General features: G+C 40.0%; 1 protein-coding gene across 2 annotated transcripts in view; it reads right to left on the bottom strand.

Moving 5' to 3' along the window:
* The window catches only part of PDE7B (phosphodiesterase 7B), a 183238-nt gene that overhangs the window by 8550 nt on the left and 156371 nt on the right, over positions 1–18317 (bottom strand). For both annotated transcript variants that reach the window (XM_052784442.1, XM_052784441.1), the window contains 7 exons: positions 15927–16078; positions 14597–14660; positions 12900–12995; positions 11091–11191; positions 9484–9615; positions 3203–3294; positions 1383–1527 (listed from right to left, as the gene is read on the bottom strand). In XM_052784442.1, coding sequence (XP_052640402.1) covers positions 1383–1527; positions 3203–3294; positions 9484–9615; positions 11091–11191; positions 12900–12995; positions 14597–14660; positions 15927–16078 — 782 coding nt within the window. The remainder of the gene's footprint in view (positions 1–1382; positions 1528–3202; positions 3295–9483; positions 9616–11090; positions 11192–12899; positions 12996–14596; positions 14661–15926; positions 16079–18317) is intronic.

Below are 18317 nucleotides of genomic sequence, written 5' to 3'. Positions count from 1 at the left end.
GTCTGTCTTACTGCCTTGGAACAAGATGTCACATGCCTCGTTTCTTCACAGATTGAACACAGTCAGTTAGCCTGACAGAGGTCAGAAATCATTCTGGCACCCAGGAGGAAAACATAAGAAATATTTCCTGTATAAATTCAGACCTGTGAACTGGCAGAAGGAAGTCTTCAAGTCACTTTTCTCTCTGGATTAAATTGATTAGCCTTAATGTTACTGTCTATTACAATGACCTTTCAAACATTCTTTAACTTATCCTGATCAATCAAGATTTCTTGATTTTTTTTTTTCTTTTCTTCTTCCACAGCTAATCCACCAGATAAGTAAATCTCACCAAGTCTGTGCCCTAGTTCCTGTCTTCAAGAAAGCACATAAGAATCTTTTTGCCATAGTTGAGATCTGCAATCCCTCTGCCTTTGGCACTTGCACAACTTTCTTGCCTAATCTGTCCAGAAATATGATAAGCCCATCATCTTGCCCTGCATGGTCCATGCAAGAGTCTGACAGAAGACCGTGTTTGATGGAGGACAGACAAGCAGATTACTGCATTTCCCATGCTGCTGGAAGGTGAAGAATTAACAGATCAGCACTTCTTTCCTTGCAACTGTCACCTTTCCTGTAACCTCGACAAAGTGATAACCTGTAGATGTTTGTTTTATTAATGATTACTTAAATTCCTTTATGTACTTGAGAGTGAAATTAATATCATTTCTCCAGAGAAGCCTGTATATGCAGCTACTTTAATCACAATACTGCTTTAATAGGTAGAGGTTTATTCCAAAGAGCCCGTTAATGACTGCAGCTTAGCTGGAAGAACCAGTCTGAATCTATTGGATTTTTAAATAAAGTGTGGTTTCCTCATTAGCTGGGCAGACCCACCAGAGAAGCACCTGCTGCCATGGCAACAGCTGTCTCTGCAGAGGCAGTTTCTGAACATCCATCACAGGAACAGGGCTTGGGCACCTGATGTCAGGCTGTCTTGGAAAGGACACCGACAAAGGGGCTCTCCTGCACGGTGCTAGAAAATAACACCAGTGAAGTGACGTTTGCCAGAAGAGAGACTATAATCGAAGCACTACCTGGCAAGAGAAGCAGTGGTCTGGAAATAAAATAATTAATAGCTTATCTTCATTTCTCAGCATTTGACACTCTCCAGTATCTGTTGCATTCACAGCTTTTTAACTCAAGGAAATTACATAAGGAAATACTGGAGGCACCTTATGCTTGCCTGACATGCCAGATGGCAGAAGGAAAGCATTTCTGGTGATAGGTAAGGAGATGCTGATGTCCAGCTACACTATCGTATGCTATTCTAACATATACTAGGAAACACTGCAACTCGAAAAATGAATAAAAAATAGTGGAAAAATATTTTTTAAAGTTACCTGAAGCATAAAATGTCTGTCTTGTGCATCCTCCAGCCTCAAATCCTGATTGTCAAGGTGAGATTTCAGACGGATCAAAAACTCATTCTGCCTGTTGATGTCTGTTGCCAAGATCAGGGAGCCCAACTGCTGCTCGATGTCCTGTCTGCAATTAGGGAAAATAAGCCCTTTCAATCATGGAACCATTGAACATTTAATAGCTCAAAACAACCTGCTATGGATCATAGCTAGCATAAAGCTTCCTCTTTCTTTATGGATCTAGTCTGATCTGTTTGGTCAGTCTCTGCTGGGGTTTGCAGGGTACAACTGTTCTAGCTGCCTAAATGGGTTCAGGAGGAATAGGTAATGTAGAAGAAAAGTGCTTGTTGGCATAGGTGGTTCTGAAAGCTTCTGAAAAGTGCTAGGAAAGTAAAAAAAAACCACAAAACAACAGCATGGTGCATCTAGAAAAATGCTCACATCTTACTTCAGCTGCTCAGAGCTGGGTGGTGAATACCACAACTTTTTGATGTTGCAGTTAAAGTTGTGAAGGACTGGACTACAGTCCTTTAAAGTACAACCAAAGTTCTTGGTCTGACACAAAGGACTTCTGGAGGGATATGGAGCTTATTGCTTCCAGGTAATTTGTTGATATTCTTGGTAAGGTCACCTGTGATTAAAATTTAGTATTGCAGGCTGTTCATTGGCTCAATCTCCATTCCTTGGTAGGAGTAACACTGCACAAAACCAGCAGGTAAAAAGTAAGCATCGACTTGGCCAAGGTGCTCATGTTGCTGCATTTTTTTTTTTTTTTTTTTTGCTTCACCCAAAAAGAAGTTCAGAAGACTGAGCCACCCCTCCTCAGTCAGGGTATGGAAGTCCTGACCAGTCTTGATGCTACTCGACCAACTCCTTAATTTTTCTCTCTATTTAATGCTTTTTAATCAGTAAGTCTTTTCATATTCGGTTGGTGCTATGTAAAATGAAAAATGCCAACACTGGATCTGAAAGGGTGCATTCCTGCTGGGACTCCCAGTGTTCCTGGTGCTGACAGTGGCCATTGCTGTGCTGCAGAAGCAGCAAGGTCTTCGAAAATACTTCTGCTGTATAACTTTGTCTCATGATTTCATACTGGCACCAAGAGAAGGCAGGAAGTTTAGCCTACTCTGAAGCTGGGGCCTCTTTCTTTGCTAGTGTCGTGGTTTAACCCCAGCCAGCAACTAAACACCACGCAGCCGCTCACTCACTCCCCCCCACCCAGTGGGATGGGGGAGAAAATCGGGAAAAGAAGCAAAACCCGTGGGTTGAGATAAGAACGGTTTAATAGAACAGAAAAGAAGAAACTAATAATGATAACACTAATAAAATGACAACAGCAATAATGAAAGGATTGGAATGTACAAATGATGCGCAGTGCAATTGCTCACCACCCGCCGACCGACACCCAGCCAGTCCCCGAGTGGCAAATCCCTGCCCCCCACTTCCCCGTTCTTATACTGGATGGGACGTCCCATGGTATGGAATACACCGTTGGCCAGTTTGGGTCAGGTGCCCTGGCTGTGTCCTGTGCCAACTTCTTGTGCCCCTCCAGCTTTCTCACTGGCTGGGCATGAGAAGCTGAAAAATCCTTGACATTAGTCTAAACACTACTGAGCAACAACTGAAAACATCAGTGTTATCAACATTCTTCGCTCTGAACTCAAAACATAGCACTGTACCAGCTACTAGGAAGACAGTTAACTCTATCCCAGCTGAAACCAGGACAGCTAGTGTCCTTTTAAAAAGGGTGAAGGAAGCCATGGACTAGTGTCAGTGATGGATTTCCTCCAGCAGACACTTACGTCACCTCCTTGGGCAGATGGGCAAGGAGCCGTGACTCTCGAAGCATGCCTATCGTAGATCGCCAGTGATGATTTTCTAGCACTGAAACGTTCTAGGGAGGAATAAAAGAAATAAATTCAAGGATTAGGCAGGTATCCATGGCACAGATACAGATTTGCCATATCAATGATGCCTAGAGCTGGTTGGAAGTCCTGTAACATGAGTCAAAAATGCGTGCTTTTTAGCCTTTTGGATTTGAGGAATTGGTCTGGATTTCTATGGTTAAGGACCTTGTGCTTCTACATGTCCTAGCTAAGGCAGCCCTAGAGTCCTGTTCTACAGTTTTTGAGTCCTGCTGTGAACAGAGAAGCTAATCTCATCTGAGTGGGAGGTAGCTTGCATTCTAACAGATTTATTAACAAATGAATTAAAGCATGTGTGCAAAATCATATTTTTACCTCCTACTGATCCCAGGTTGACTTCTCAGCTTCTACAGTCTGAACGCAGAGTGGACAAGAAAAAGAAAACTAAACTGCCAAATTTCCCTTGGGGTCAGGGGACGGGAAGCTGCCTGCAGCTGCTCAGTGAAAGCAAGAAGAGTATCAGCGTCACCGAGCATCTGCAGGCTTCAGTAACTTAGTCTGCAACAAATTTTGCGTCCTTTTTGTTTGTCTGCTTCCAACTAAGTGGAACCAAAGTTAGGTGGGAAAAAATTCCTAGAGAACAGAAACCCAGCTTTCTAGGTTGTCCGTAAATTACAACAAATTGGGTATCTTGTGTCTGATGACTTTATGTTACTATCGTAACACACAATGCATTTGCCGATCATCACTCATTTAGTTCACAGAGTACTTTCTACCACTGAACACCTCAGAAATGTCACTTGTTCAGAAACCTCTAACACAATTCTTCTAATTCACAAAAGCATCTGCTTGCTGCAGAGCAGCAGTCCAGCGGAGCACCCCTCCAGTGAATGGCACAGTTCTCACTTATCCAACAGCGTGCACAGTGTGAACAAGAGGACTATCACCTAGCAATAGGGACACTCTCGGGGGAGTTATGGCATCTGATGACTGTTTTGGGCAGTTTATGGCTTTGCAGTAGATGAGCACTGGATTAAAAAAAAAAAACCCAAACGCAACCAAACCTTTTGGGCAGGTAGCAGAGCAAGGACTCCACCCTGTCACTGCCAACTGGGAAACTAGAGTCGGAATCCCTTTCTCCAGCCACTGTTAATCTCTGGCTCCCTTCTGCACAGTCCCACAGCTCTGAGGTGTAGCTGCGGTAGTGCTGCCTTTCCTGTTGGATGTAATGCACAGCTTCCACTTCCCAAGAGGGACTGAACAGTATTTTCTCCTTAAGGCTTCCCCATCCTCATTTGTAATCCTGTCATATCTAACAACTGTTGAGACACTAAACATTGCCAGTAACCAAGTTCCAATTTGCATTTCGATCATCTTGTCAGTATTTTTCTTGAAATTTAGTGCAAAGGTGAGAGTGCAAATTGGGTTGTTTTCCTGTTGCAATATTTTCTGCAGTACATTCTGTTGCTTTTGAATTCACACAATCACTGATATGTTGCTTTGGTATTTCTTAAGTTGTTTTGGGGTGGGGTTTTTTTGTTTGTTTTGTTTCGTTTCCCTAATAGAAATCACAGATACCAGGGGAAAAAACAAAATAAAACCAACCCCAAAACTTTCCAACCATGCAAAGACTAAGTCCTTTTCCTTGGACGAGCTAACAGACCCAGAACTCAGGATCAGCTATGCAATATCTGAATTACTTTTGACAGCAATTCTGTTCATTAGCCAGCTTAAATATCCCTCCTCCTTTTGCCTAAATACATCAGGATGGACTTCTGCAACCCTACACTCTGACCAAGAAAAACAAGGGAATGTAATGGGACATAACAACAAATTTTTTTTGCTTCTTTCACCTCCCCAGTCTCAGAGCTGAACCCCGGTCCCAACAGTCACCCCAAGTCCACAGGCTGCCACCTTCCCACCCTAAGGTAAATCAGACAAACCCTGCCTGCCTATCACCTTTGGGTTCTGGGAAGGCTTACAGTCGTTTAAGACAGTGCCGGTGTGCACAGTTCCTGTGACCCCTGAAACATCCTGAGTGGGGAGATCCCCCTCAGAGCACCCTGTGCCCCCACGTCCCTCCAGCACGGCAGTGTTACTTGCTGGGAGAAGCTGCTTCAGCAGCACCTACCTCAACCGGGGAATTACACTCCATGGATGCAGTTGCTCTTTGGCCATGCTCAAGGCCAGCCAGAACAGGGCTGAGCATGTAGGCATCCAAGAACTTTCTTGCATCCAACTAATAGTTACTCAAAGGAAAAAGCAAAAACTCAGGTATCCATCCTAGAGTATTTCTGCTTCTGTAAGTTTCTGCTCTTCGCTTGCTGCTATAGGGAGAACTTAAATGGAAGCTGCTGCACTTAAAGTACATGGAGGAGGAAAAGGGAAAGGTCAAGTTAACAAGCAACAACTGAGCATGAAGTCATATGACTTCCCTCTTAAATGCAAGCAGCCAGAATCCCTGAAGCTGCTGCCAACAATTAGTAGAGTCAGCTATTCCACCTAGGAATGCTCTACTGCCTTATTAAGACTAATTGCCATGAGCTACCTGATTGCCTAGGCTGGTGGGGAGATAACCCATGCAGGGAAAAGTCTATGTACTGGCTTGCAGACTGGGGTTCTCAGCTCTGCTTCCCCTAACTTTTTTTTTTTTTTTTTTAAAAACTGACCAGCACAGCTTTGTTTTAAAGGCTGCATGATAGGAAGCGTCTGTCACACCTACTGCCTGAAACTCGTGGATTGCTGTAACACAGACTTCAGGACTGCGAGGAAAAACCCTGGTTTTTTTATTTAGACTATCACAAAGTCTCCAAGCTGTGACTTTCCCTGAGCCATTCAAACCACTGCATTTGACATACTCATTTGGAAAAGAATAATAAATTGAAGAGAGGAAGACTTGCTATTAACTAGATGCAGAGAAAAACTTCAATTTTAATTCGGAGTCGAAGGGGATCTAAATTTCTTTCAGTCTGGTCATCTATTCTTAGTTATTGAGCAGTTGGTTTAACTACACAATGTTAAATACCTGAAAATGACACTTTAATTAGAAATGGTACTTTTAAGGAAGACTGCAAAGTAGAACTGTCATAACTGATGCCCAATACATATTTTCCTAATTCTAGTTTATATACATCTATATTAAAGTTGTAAAGTGTTCTTTCATGTATTTCTGAAATCTGTTTTGTACTACAGATGTTGTATGTGATCATTCCAGACTTCTAAATTATTACGCTTCATTTAAGAGCCAGATAAAGACAGATCTCAACTCTCTATTACTGAAGTTAAAAAATAACATTTTATTTAAATCAATGCCATTCGTTTTCTTAGGAAATTCGTAAATAATTTTCAGTAAAATAGAGTTTCTTTTTTTTTAAAAAAAAAAGCAGTATGACTTTTTCTGGTGTTAGGTTTCATGTGGAGTTTTGGATAACTACAAGGCGGGATTGTATCATCTGGCTGAGCAACCTTGAATTGTATGCTGCTTTCAATCAAAAGAAGCAGAAATAATGTTCGATACGACAAACATATCAACCAGAATTTGAGTTAATTGTGACTTTTAAGACTAGAGAGACCTAAGACAATGATTATCAAGCAAGAATAAAACTTTTATTTTTCATTTTAATGGCCAGTGAAAGCTAGAAGCAAAGTCTGCATCACATAACAAGGAAAGCTGTTGTGCTCCCCACAGGAGAAACAAGTGACCTCCAGATCCCTGCTATCACCTTCTATACTCTCAACTGTCTTTGTAATGCTGGAGACTTGAATGAGGCACTTTTTCATTTTTGGTGGAAAATTATGGTGCCTCACATGGAATAGACTCTTGTGGAAATTAGATTACAAAAAAAATGTCTTGCATCGTAAGATATGGATTTAGCTTGAAAATAAATATTGAAAGTTCTGAACTCCTTGGTGATGACACCTATCTTCCTGAAACATGATTCTCCTCATATATACACTTCAGACTTTGCATCTTTGTCAAATACTGACTGACCTTGTTTTGTAAAACCTTTTTTTCAGATAATTCAAATGTAAAGTTCTAATTTAAATGTACAAACAATCAAGAGCAAAGAGACGCCATAAACAGATAACCCTTAGTCTCAGCTACTACTGTCTCAGTGACAGATGCCTACCAGCTATGTTAAAAGTTACTTACTTTTGTTTGATCATTTTTCTGATTAGTCACAGCAGTTCTGTGGCTCTGCTACTTAAAAACCGAAAACCTAGAACCTTTTTGTTTCAGTTTCAAGCACATGTTAAAGTACTAATCTTGAGAGGAATATAATTTATTGTTTTAAAGACTATTCACTTTTGACTAAAAATGTTTTCAGCGAAACTTTTTTACAGCATTGTTATTTTTATTGGCATCCATGTATTGTATACTACTGAAATCTTTGGAAACAATCTGGGATCAATTTCAGATGAAATAAGTCAGTCAAACTTGCCAGTGAAACAGGATACTAAACAGGATACTTAAAAATCACATTTGCTGTTGAAGGATTGCCTTTTCTGTATTGTCACTGCCTTTTCTAACCAACATTTGAAAGAACAGTCAAGCCCAGTTAGCTGAGCAGAAACCACCTCTCCAAGACACTAATATTTTATTTTAGCTACATTTCTTTCAGATTAGCCTGAATTTTCAACCTAATTATATATTACTGTTTCCCACTATTAATTTGAGAAGGAGTTGTTTATACCTTTTCATAGGACAAGGGTTTTTGTGGAACGGCTCTAGCCACTCCTCTTCAAAGGATCCTTAACATAACCTTCCCAAAGTCCCCTGGCTTAGTCCCTGGCTTTTCTCCCTCCCCACTCAGCTGGCCTGACATTTAGAAAAGACTGGAGCAAAATGCACCGGACACCTATGGGTATGACTTAATAAGCTGCATCAGCTTGTGACGAGGCCAGTCACAAAGTATGAAGTGTCTGAGCATCACTGTGCCCTGGCTGGGGCAGCCACAGTCCTGCCCGTCCCATATCTCGGGGCAGGACAGCTGTACTGTTACACAATCCACTTCTTATAGGAAAACCCAAACGTTGCTTGAGTAGGGGAAAACAAGAATCTCTTTTCAAGTAGTAAGCACATCACAGCAAACTCTCGATTTGCTAAGTATGTGTAGAAAGGTACGTAGCTATTAGTGAGTCTTCTTCAGTTAGATTAATTTTTAACTTGGGATATTCTGTTTCTGACCCCTTATTACAAAGGCTGAAGTTGACTCTTTCAAATGCTAGAAAACAGTACCATCTCCATTTATTAGCTATGAATTACACTTAGTGCAACCAAAATGATTTACATCATTGCTCCAGCATGTGTCTTAAAGAATAGAGATGTGCATATATAATGAAGTACACATACATGCAAAGTTTATACACATAAGACAGTTGTAGACAAAATCCAGAGCTACAGTGGTTGCCATGGGCCGGAACTACAAATATGTTCAAAAAGAACCACAAAAATCAGGGCAGGATGGGTTCATTGGTAGTTATTGAACAAGAAGGTCTGTGTTTTTGTTTCAGGAAGTATTCTACTACTGCTTGCCAGAGCTGGGAGGATGTATACCAGGTGAAGGACAACTCTGTACTTATCCCAGGCTTATGTTTCTCTCTGAGATCTTTTACTGGCTGCTCTTAGAAACAGGATACTGGTCTAGACAGCCTGTGGTGTGACCTACAGTGGCTGTTTTTAAGTTCTTTCTTTTTATCTCTAGACACGTTTCTGTAAATATCTACAACTTTTCCTTTGGTTTCCTCTATCTTCTATTTTTCTTTTTTTAAACTGAAGTATTCATTAAGTGTTTAATTTTACTAGAGCCACATGAAGCAAAAGTTTCTTTTAATGCAACTCCAATTTACAACATGCCTGCTGCTTACTTGCTCACTGAAGGAAGATGAAGTACAAATTGTCTCACTGTGATTTTAAATCTCCTACCCACAGTTCCTTACCCCAGATGATCTACAGCAGAAATAACCCAGGCAACTGATTTGACTTAAATGTCCTCAAAAAAGCTGACATTTCCACCTTTTTTCTCATGTGCATCAGCTTTGCTGTAGGAAGAGACGCTCAGTAAGGAGCTTAACTGCAATTGTCCAGACTCTAAAGTGCAGGTTGATTTGATCAACATCCTCCCAGCTGCCAGATTTTGGCATTAAAGTTCACTGCAAATTGCTTAGACTCTCCTTGACACCATTTTACATATTATCAACTTGATGAGCAGTTTTACCTGGTACAGGCTGGCAAGGTGGTGTTTAGTTTTGATTAGAAAGGGTTGGTTGACCCCTGGATGATCCACGTCATGAGCTGCAGCAGCTAGCAGTCCGAGCATGATGTCCGATGGGGTGAGGAAGTTGGCAAGCTGAATCACATGCGTTAATCACAACAAGAACATGAACAGTAAACACTTTTTTTTTTCTTTTGGCAAATAAACAAACCAGCTGACATCATGGCATTGCTCAGGTTTGTAGGCATTTGTACACAAATGTCAAATACAAAATAAATAATATGTGAACAACGGTTTTAAGGTGACTATTGAACAAACATCTATAAAGATATCAGACTATATACTCATATTTTATTACAGTTTGTATTTCTTATCTCTTCATCATTCATGGCAATATAAGGATGGTTGTTACAGAAATGCTTGAGCAGAGTCTAAAAGATTCAGTTTTAAAAAGTAAGTAAGTATACTAGCAGGTTGGCATACATCAGCATACACAATAAGAGCTCTGCTTCACACAGTATTTAGTAATACCAACAATACATCAGGCTTCATTTTTCTAGCACAGCACTGTGTTGTAAAATGCAGAGTTTATAAATTTTTGAGATTTCAAACTTGGCTATTAGATATCTCAGTTCAAATATAGGTATTTTATTAGAGACCATAATTTCCCTTTCTAACTTCAGACATCCAAGTCGGAAAACCTGCCCAGATTTTTTTCTTCTCTACAGCTTATCATTCAGAAGCAAATTTTGTTATCACTGGAAAAAAAATAGGAATTCTTAGCATTTTCTATTTCTGAGAGTGAGGTAGTTATCACCAGCCCAACAGGGTACAGGTCTACGAGCTGAAAGAAGCATCCTGAGATGAGAAATGAAGAGCAGTGTGGTATGGATTCTGGATGTTGGCTGTCCTCCGCACTTCCAGACAGAAGGGACTTGCAGATCTTGCAGGAGATGGAAATACAGGAAAGCTGGGGCCTGCTCCTATCCTCACCTACCATTGCTATATTCTGGTCTAACAATTTGCTAATTCTAGCAGAACTTCCTTTCATTTAAGTCAACCCAGGAAAGATTACTTATATTCTTACACTGTGGCTCAGCATTACAGTGCCTTCCTTCCAGTAATGCATAAAGCAACATCACACCCTCACGCCGAGGGCTTGCTCCAGCAGTCAAAAGCTGCTGTTTGCTGGCGCAGAGGAGACCCTGCCAACAGACCCAGTCCAAGGGACCAGTTTCCCCTTTTCTGGTGTTGCACTGCCTAACTTGGTATTTTGAAATATTGATGTGAGGGGCTTATGCCCCGAGGTGACCGAGGCACGGGCACGCGTTGCCTTCTGCTGGCTTTGATGGGAGGACGGCAGCCACTGGTGGGTGGCTGGAGCTCATACAACAGCACTTTGATACATTGTCTGCATGATGAGAAGTGACTCCGCTAGCTTGTTTGAAATGTCTGTAATCTGTAGCTGACTCTGGTACCGATTCATTGCTGACTTCAAGCAAGCAATCATTTTCCGCTATCTAAAAATAGCTTTTTTTTTTTTTTCAATCCTGGGAAAAAAAATTTGAGAATTATCTGAAAGCAACATCAGTGTGAAAGGTTGTCATTACCTTGGGCTCCCTCAGATAGCAGTGCATAGCTTGTGTGACATCAGCAGCATGGACAGCATTGTGGTATGGGTTTTGGCTATGGTAATCTTCTTGGACCATAACTGGGAACCAAAACAGAAAACAAAGATCCTTTTGTCTCTGAATGCCATGGCCACAAGTGGGAACTGGATTTAAAATACAATCTGAGGTTTTACAGACAGCTGCCTAAGGAATTTCTTCAAATAGCTGTAGCTTACTTAGACTGGTGCTCTTATTGGGATACCTTTAGAGAAAAAAATGCATGAAAGGATTTGTGAGGCCCAAGGGGATATACTGGGTCTAGTTCATAAATCAACTCTTTCTTGCCTTAGTGAAGGCTCTCATTCAGGAATAAAATAAATAAGGAAGAGAGGCAAATTTATCCACAACGGAGTGTAATTATTTAGGCTGCTGTCATAGGGGAGTAATATGTCATTAAGGCAGTACCACCTATTTTACAGCAGCAGGGGGTGAGGCCTTGATATCCTGGCATCATTTGTTATTTGAGTGACTAACTACCGTCAAAGGCATTCCTATGTCCTCCAGGCAGAGAATCAAAAGATACAGCATTGGGGTATTCAGAGCAAAATCGTCTGTGATAAATTTAGTCACATCTGTGTGTTCATTTCAAAATACCAGTCCCTCTTGTTTTAGTTTGCAGTGCTGGAACTGGTCCAGCTGGACCAGGAGCACCAACCTTCTAACTCTCAGCTTTCACTCGCACAGAAAATCATCGAGGTGCGTGCTTCACACTCATCTGTTCCTTGCAGCAGTGCCTGCACCATTAGGTGGTCTCGGGGCAACACCACGTGGACACTGGAAGCTGCCCTTGATCTTGCCCAAAGCGCTCTCTTAGACACTATCAAATCAATCAAACAGAAAGGTAATGGGCAAATTTCCCATGGCACTCGTCGCCAGCATGGGGAACGCCAAAGAAAGTCCTAGCCTTCAGTTCGTTTCCAGCTCCACAAGCATCTGGAGTTACAGTGGGTAATCCTTTAAACCCTGAGTACCACTAGCTCTAATTATCTGAGCGTCCACTTCATGGCTGCCCGCAGGAGCTAGAAACGGCGGGGAGATTTCGGGGAGATTTTGTCTGTCTCCACACCGGAAGAATGCTTTCCAGATGCGACAATTAGGCACTCTTAAAGAAGAGACCCTGCCTTGGAAACTCCGCCTGACAGCCTAACAACCCGGCATTCAGCTGCATTCAAAACATGATGCAAAAAGTAATTGATTTTGGCCAATTTCTTCTTTTGGTTCACTGACAGCATGGGGCTAATACTTCTGTTGGCAGTAACAGCAGCAGGGGCTTTCATCAACACTATTCAGTGCAGACAGCTTGATATAATTTGTTAAATTTTGCACATAAGCTTTTAACTGCCCTGGGTCTCAGTGGTCTATTACTCACTAAAATAATTACACTGCACCACAATTGTACTGTGCATGGGTAGGTTCTGCAATGTCTGTCTGTCTGTGTGGGCCTACTCGGCCGGCGACATCTCTGCACGACATACTTTTTTTTTAAATCACCAATGCAATTGTGGTACTGGGATGCTTCAGCACAATGCAGAGCCTTTTGAAGTCCCTCCATTGACTTAATAGGTACTGAACCAAGTACCTGAGTGTCTGTAAATTGTATGCTAATATATATCACAGAAATATTTTACTGAAATATTTGCAACAACATCATGATTTTACATAGATATGCAGACCAAGGCAGTGCCTTCTTTGATGCCCCTACTTAAGCTGTAAACTGCATTTAAAGATGGCTTTGAGGTGAGCACTTACCTAAAAACCTGTGTAATGTAACCATATCTAACTGGAAATGGTGAATAAGTCCATGCACATTGAAGAGGTGACAAAGCAGTGTTACGAGACTGTTTCCTAAAAGCAGAAAGGAACAACTCTTAGATTCCCTTGACATGTAGTTATAAACAAGCAAGACTAAAAATCTCAGTAATTTCCTATCAGTCAGCTCCTATCACCTTAGCTCCTACCATACGAGCTTAGATGACACCCATATACTCAAAAGTAGCCTATATAAATCACTCCTGTATACAATCAAGATTTGATGGTATGGCTGTGTGGAGTGCCATTCCTGTGTCTTGACACCATAAAGTCACATTTGCCGTTTCAACATGACACAGAAGGTGAATTGATATGGCTTTAACTGGAAATCTTTTGACAGGCTTGTCTGAGAACCACATCATCTTCATAATCCAGGTCTACCTCCAGAAATGACAGAAAGGAGAATGGCTTTTCTGCCACTTCAGTTTGCCATACTGTACTAATTAATTAATTACTGAGAAATCAGCCATTTGTAATTAAATTTTGTATTTTACACATGGCTGTACAAACATGTAATTAACCCACGTATCTAGCTCAGGTACAATTGCATCTCATAATGACAATGTAGACAGGAAAAATGAGGTGCAGCATTTATGGTCTCAAGTCCCATTGTAATGTTATGTTGGCCTTACTGTGAATCCAATACTGGGAACACTGGCAAAATTGAGCCCAACCAGTATTATACGATCAACTATACATACACAGAGTATTTAAAAAAGTTTGCACTGCATAATTCAGCAGCAATGTTTCCAGAAAAGTTAGAAACGCCCCCCCCCCCAACCAACCAACCCATACAACACATAAACAATGTTTGAAGGGAGTCTTTTCTTATTTAATGTAACTCAGGAAAGAAAATAAATATATGTACGAAGAGGACATGAAAACTTATTTGGCCTTGACTACTGAGCAGGGGCGCAGAAAGGTAATTTAGAAGAATTATGCTTCTGCTTCCCTTGCAGTCCTTTCCACTCTTCACTGCCAGTCACTCAGCTGAATTACCCTCCAAACCAATGTTTTTCTACACCTTCTGCCCCAGCCAAACCTAATTAGACTGGGGGTGAGGAATAAGGGATCTCATTCCTATGAGCAATACAGAAAGGAGAAAGGTGTGATCACGACCCTCTTTGGCAGTTACCTGGTCGAGAGGTATTGCCTAGGCATTGGGGGGTGTGTGTGTTGTTACAGGTATACATTTAGACAAAACATTTCACAGATTTTTACCATCCTAATGAATCTCCTAATTTTTGCTGCTGAACAGAAGCAAGGGTATCTTCAGTTAAAGGTATTTCATGTTGATAGAAAGTGACAGATTATGGAGGTCTGGACTTACAGACCAGTGTATCTAATAGGTATACTTAAAGTACCTTTAAAATTTCCCAGGTAAAGCAAACTAAAACACCTCCTTGAAAAGGTGACCATAACAAATGTAGGAGATTAGATTAATACAAAAACATACTTTAAACATTATCCTATAGTTCAGGAAAATGTTCAAGGATATGATTTTAAGAGAAGTTAACTGCATCCAATTTCTTTTCAGTAATCTAAACTGGAAACTTTTAGCAATTAATTAATTAGGTTTTTTTAGAATAGTCATATATGAGAGATAGTAAAATAAAAACTTTTTAAAAATCACTTACCATTTGTCAAGCGGTCAAACAAGAAAATGTCAAAATCCCACATCCCCACTTTGGATAGCATATGCTAGAAAAAACAAATATGAAAAGGCAAATGACTGGTATGTCAAACTAAAGCAAATTTAAATTATTATTCCATGTTAATCAATCACTGGATTGATTGCTGCAGCTTTAAAGTTTTGTTTGGGAAATCTATAGAGACGTAGTTGAAATATCAGACATCAAGAACCAAATTTAGCTATACTGTATAGAATACCATTTGCACTTTTAACTGAGGAGGTTTTGAACTTGACACTAAAAATACCTTCTAAATGGAGCTCAAAACATGGAATAATATAAAACAAAATATTATGAAAACATTCCCTTTTACTGCACAACTTTTTTATTGTTCTTTCATGTCCCCAAATCAATTCACTACAAATTCTCTTAGGTTTTTATTACAGTAAAACACAATCTTAGCTCTTATGGTGAATATAAATTACATTTTGCTAAACAAACCAATACACAGGAATAGCTTTTATAAACTTAGGCACAGTGCTTCTCTGAAGCCCGCTAAGCCACAAAAAGAATCTATCATTACCACCATACCCAGTGCTTTTACAGCTACATCAGTTCAGTCAAGAGACTGAGTCTGGACTAACTGTATGACCTACAATGGCATATGTGTGAATGAAATGTGCGTTCACTCCCCTTAGTTAGTCTATATTCAAACCAGTTCTCGATTCTTAATTACTTTCCAACACCCAGCACGTAATCTTCTCTTGCAGAGAATAAAAATTGCCTAGGCACATAATCCCAACGCCACCAGTTGTGCAACCTTTGTTAGAAAATATCAGCCAAAGCAAGTATAAGAGCTGCAAAATAAGAGAATTATATTTTGATTATTGTGAAGTTCTTTGCAGTGAATGTTCCCTGCTTCCTAGCCTTTGCTAGGAAGAGCTATTGTGAGTTGCCTAATAGCTGCTCCATACCAGTTGAGAGACAGCTGTCTTTTTTCAAGCGGATGAACTAAATCCTGTATTGAGGCTACACTTACTTCAATCAGTAACTCAGCCAGGGATCCTTCATCCTTTAATAAATCCAGATTATAATTTCAGTTGACAGAATCTGAAAATGCTGAATGGACTTAGACATTTTCTCGTTGCTTTGAGACTAAGCCTTTAAAGCTGTAACCATAAAAGAGGAATGGACAGTCTGTTTGCTGTAAGGCAGGCAAATAACATGGGTCATTTAAGAAAGATCAGCCATACATTGGTTTATCTGAAGACTGAAACAAAACTGACACTCTCTGGAATATTAGTAAAGGAAATGGAGATCTGGAGACCCGTCTTACCCTTGCTTGCCCAAGGTAGTCCTCATCCAGTAGGTACAGAGAGGCTTGTGGTACAATTCCACGCAGTAACCGGGACGCATGGAAATACCTCTGGAAACTTAACAGTCTTTTCACTTTTTTCTTGGTGCCGATTTCCCCTGAGAGTGTAGTATCTGTGAGAACCAATCAATCAGTACAGAAACCATGAAACCCAAGATGAAGGATGACATTCTCAATTATTTAATAAGAGAAATAGCAAAAACTTTAAAATAGTGATACAAAAAACGTAAAGTTCATGCTTCTTGCCAATCCACATGAAGGAGCAGTATTCAAATCCCTATACTTCAGCATAATACATGTGTTCATTTCAGAAAGGAAATACGTTCCAGTAAAAGAGTACTAATGTAGGACTTGGAAGATCTGAGTTCAATACACTGCCTGCCACAGACTTTAATGTGATCCAGACTGTCACTGGGGAGGGGTGATATATAAGTCACTGAGGGGAGTGATAGATATATGTCTAGAGGCAGCCTAAATGACTAGGCAGAGTTAGGTACGGGAAAGCTGCTCTTTCTTACTCTTCTGTGCCTCTGTTCCCTAGCTGTACATACAATTGAAAACAGCATTACCTTGCTACCTCACAGGAGTGTCATTGGAATATATTCAAATTGCATAGCACTAGCATACAAGGTGATCTTGGATATAAAACCAAGAAAGTGACACCAAAAGAGACCTCAAAATACAGTTTGAAAGCAGAACTGTATGACCCACTTTTGGAAAATGAGAGAAAAGAGAGGAAGAAGTAAGAATAGGTTAATAATCCTATTGTATTGTCTGCTGTCCTTCCTACATATTAAGGCAAATTATAAATGAAGACAATATTTTAGTTCTACAATTAGGAAAGCAAGTATATTCACGCAATACATACATTTCTGCTTACACAACAGAATATGTTCATTTCACTCAGTACCAGGATAATTCTAATTCCCTAATGCTGTATTAGGAGATTTTCATATAGGGCTAAATGTGACACAAAACCCAAGGCAGTTTTTATACAGTGATTAAATCAGTAATTAAAGTAATTAAATTACCTTATTGTTAGTAAGAAAAATATGCAGGCTTCCTAAAACCGATAATGACTTAGGTAATTTCATCTGAACTTTTAACAGAAGCTTGTACAGTTGTGATGTTTTCCTTTTGCAGTCTGGTATAAGTTTTGGAAAAAGCAAGGACAGAAACTGGACATTCAGTTCAAAGGCATTAAGATTCAACACAGTTTTATTTGTAAGAGGAACCTTGTAAGAAACTGAAGATTAAGCATTCCTTCTAGGGAACAGTAATGATTGCTTGAGATGAGAAGCTGCATAGCAATTAACTGGATTTCAGGTTTAAATAAGAGCTCAGGAAAAATATCCATGGACTGAACGTGACTCTCTCTATTCTGCTATTTCCTTTTATGAAAAAATGCTGAGCATTTTTGTTCTGCTGTGAAATTAAAATATGACTCTGTATGCTGTTTTATGAGTATTATTATTCTGAGAGGTTTTTCAGAGACGTCATTAAGGTTTTTTTGGATGATAGATGGTTCTAACATGTCCAACAGCAGATGTGTGAGCACCTTCCGGAGCAAGTTTCTTCCTTAAGTAATCCAACAGCTATTGAGTGACACAAAGTCAGTAACAACAACAAAAAATACATACTTACAAACTGAGTATCAATAATTAATATATTTACTTATACCTGTAAGTCTCACCCTTCTTATGGGCAGCCCAAAGACCCCACTGAGTTTTAATATATAAAAGCACAAAATAATTTTATTGTAACTTGACAAGCCATGTGTTTTCAAGAATGCAAACAGTAACAATGTCACTACTGTACCAGCCTGAAGGTTAGATTTTCATTTATGGTGTGCCAGCACCTGCCTTAATTCTCTCACACATTTTAAAAGCTGGTACAATTTCATGGCCTGTTGAAGGAGTGACTAATGTAGGTGCTAACAGTTACCCAGTGACAGCAACATGTGGAGGAACTGGTAGACTTGTTTTCGCATTTCTTTTCATTTATATAGTGCTGCTAAGAAGTGGCTGACATTCAGTTTAATTCCTCGATAACAAAACATTCTCAAAATTAATTCACTTTTTAAACTCGTGTCAGCTGTTTCTTGACTTACCAACTCTCCTAACTCCATCTTTGCCCCCAAACTGTCACTGCTTTCAAGTGACAAGTTTAAATTTTAAAGTACAGAAAACTTCCCTTTTGTACATTAAAAATGAGTAGTTGCTCCAACTAATTTTTTATCTAAGTTAATATCTGTTTTTTCAGTTTAAGACAGATGACTGAAATTACCACCTATGTTCCCTAAACTGTCTTTAAAATTCACACGTAGAGTTGCTGTGGATGATCTGAAGGTCA

This window comes from Harpia harpyja, chromosome 4, assembly GCF_026419915.1.
Source record: "Harpia harpyja isolate bHarHar1 chromosome 4, bHarHar1 primary haplotype, whole genome shotgun sequence".
In the NCBI taxonomy this organism is placed as follows: domain Eukaryota; kingdom Metazoa; phylum Chordata; class Aves; order Accipitriformes; family Accipitridae; genus Harpia; species Harpia harpyja.
Note: the sequence above shows the minus strand (reverse complement) of the source record. Positions and strands in the feature narration are given on the sequence as shown.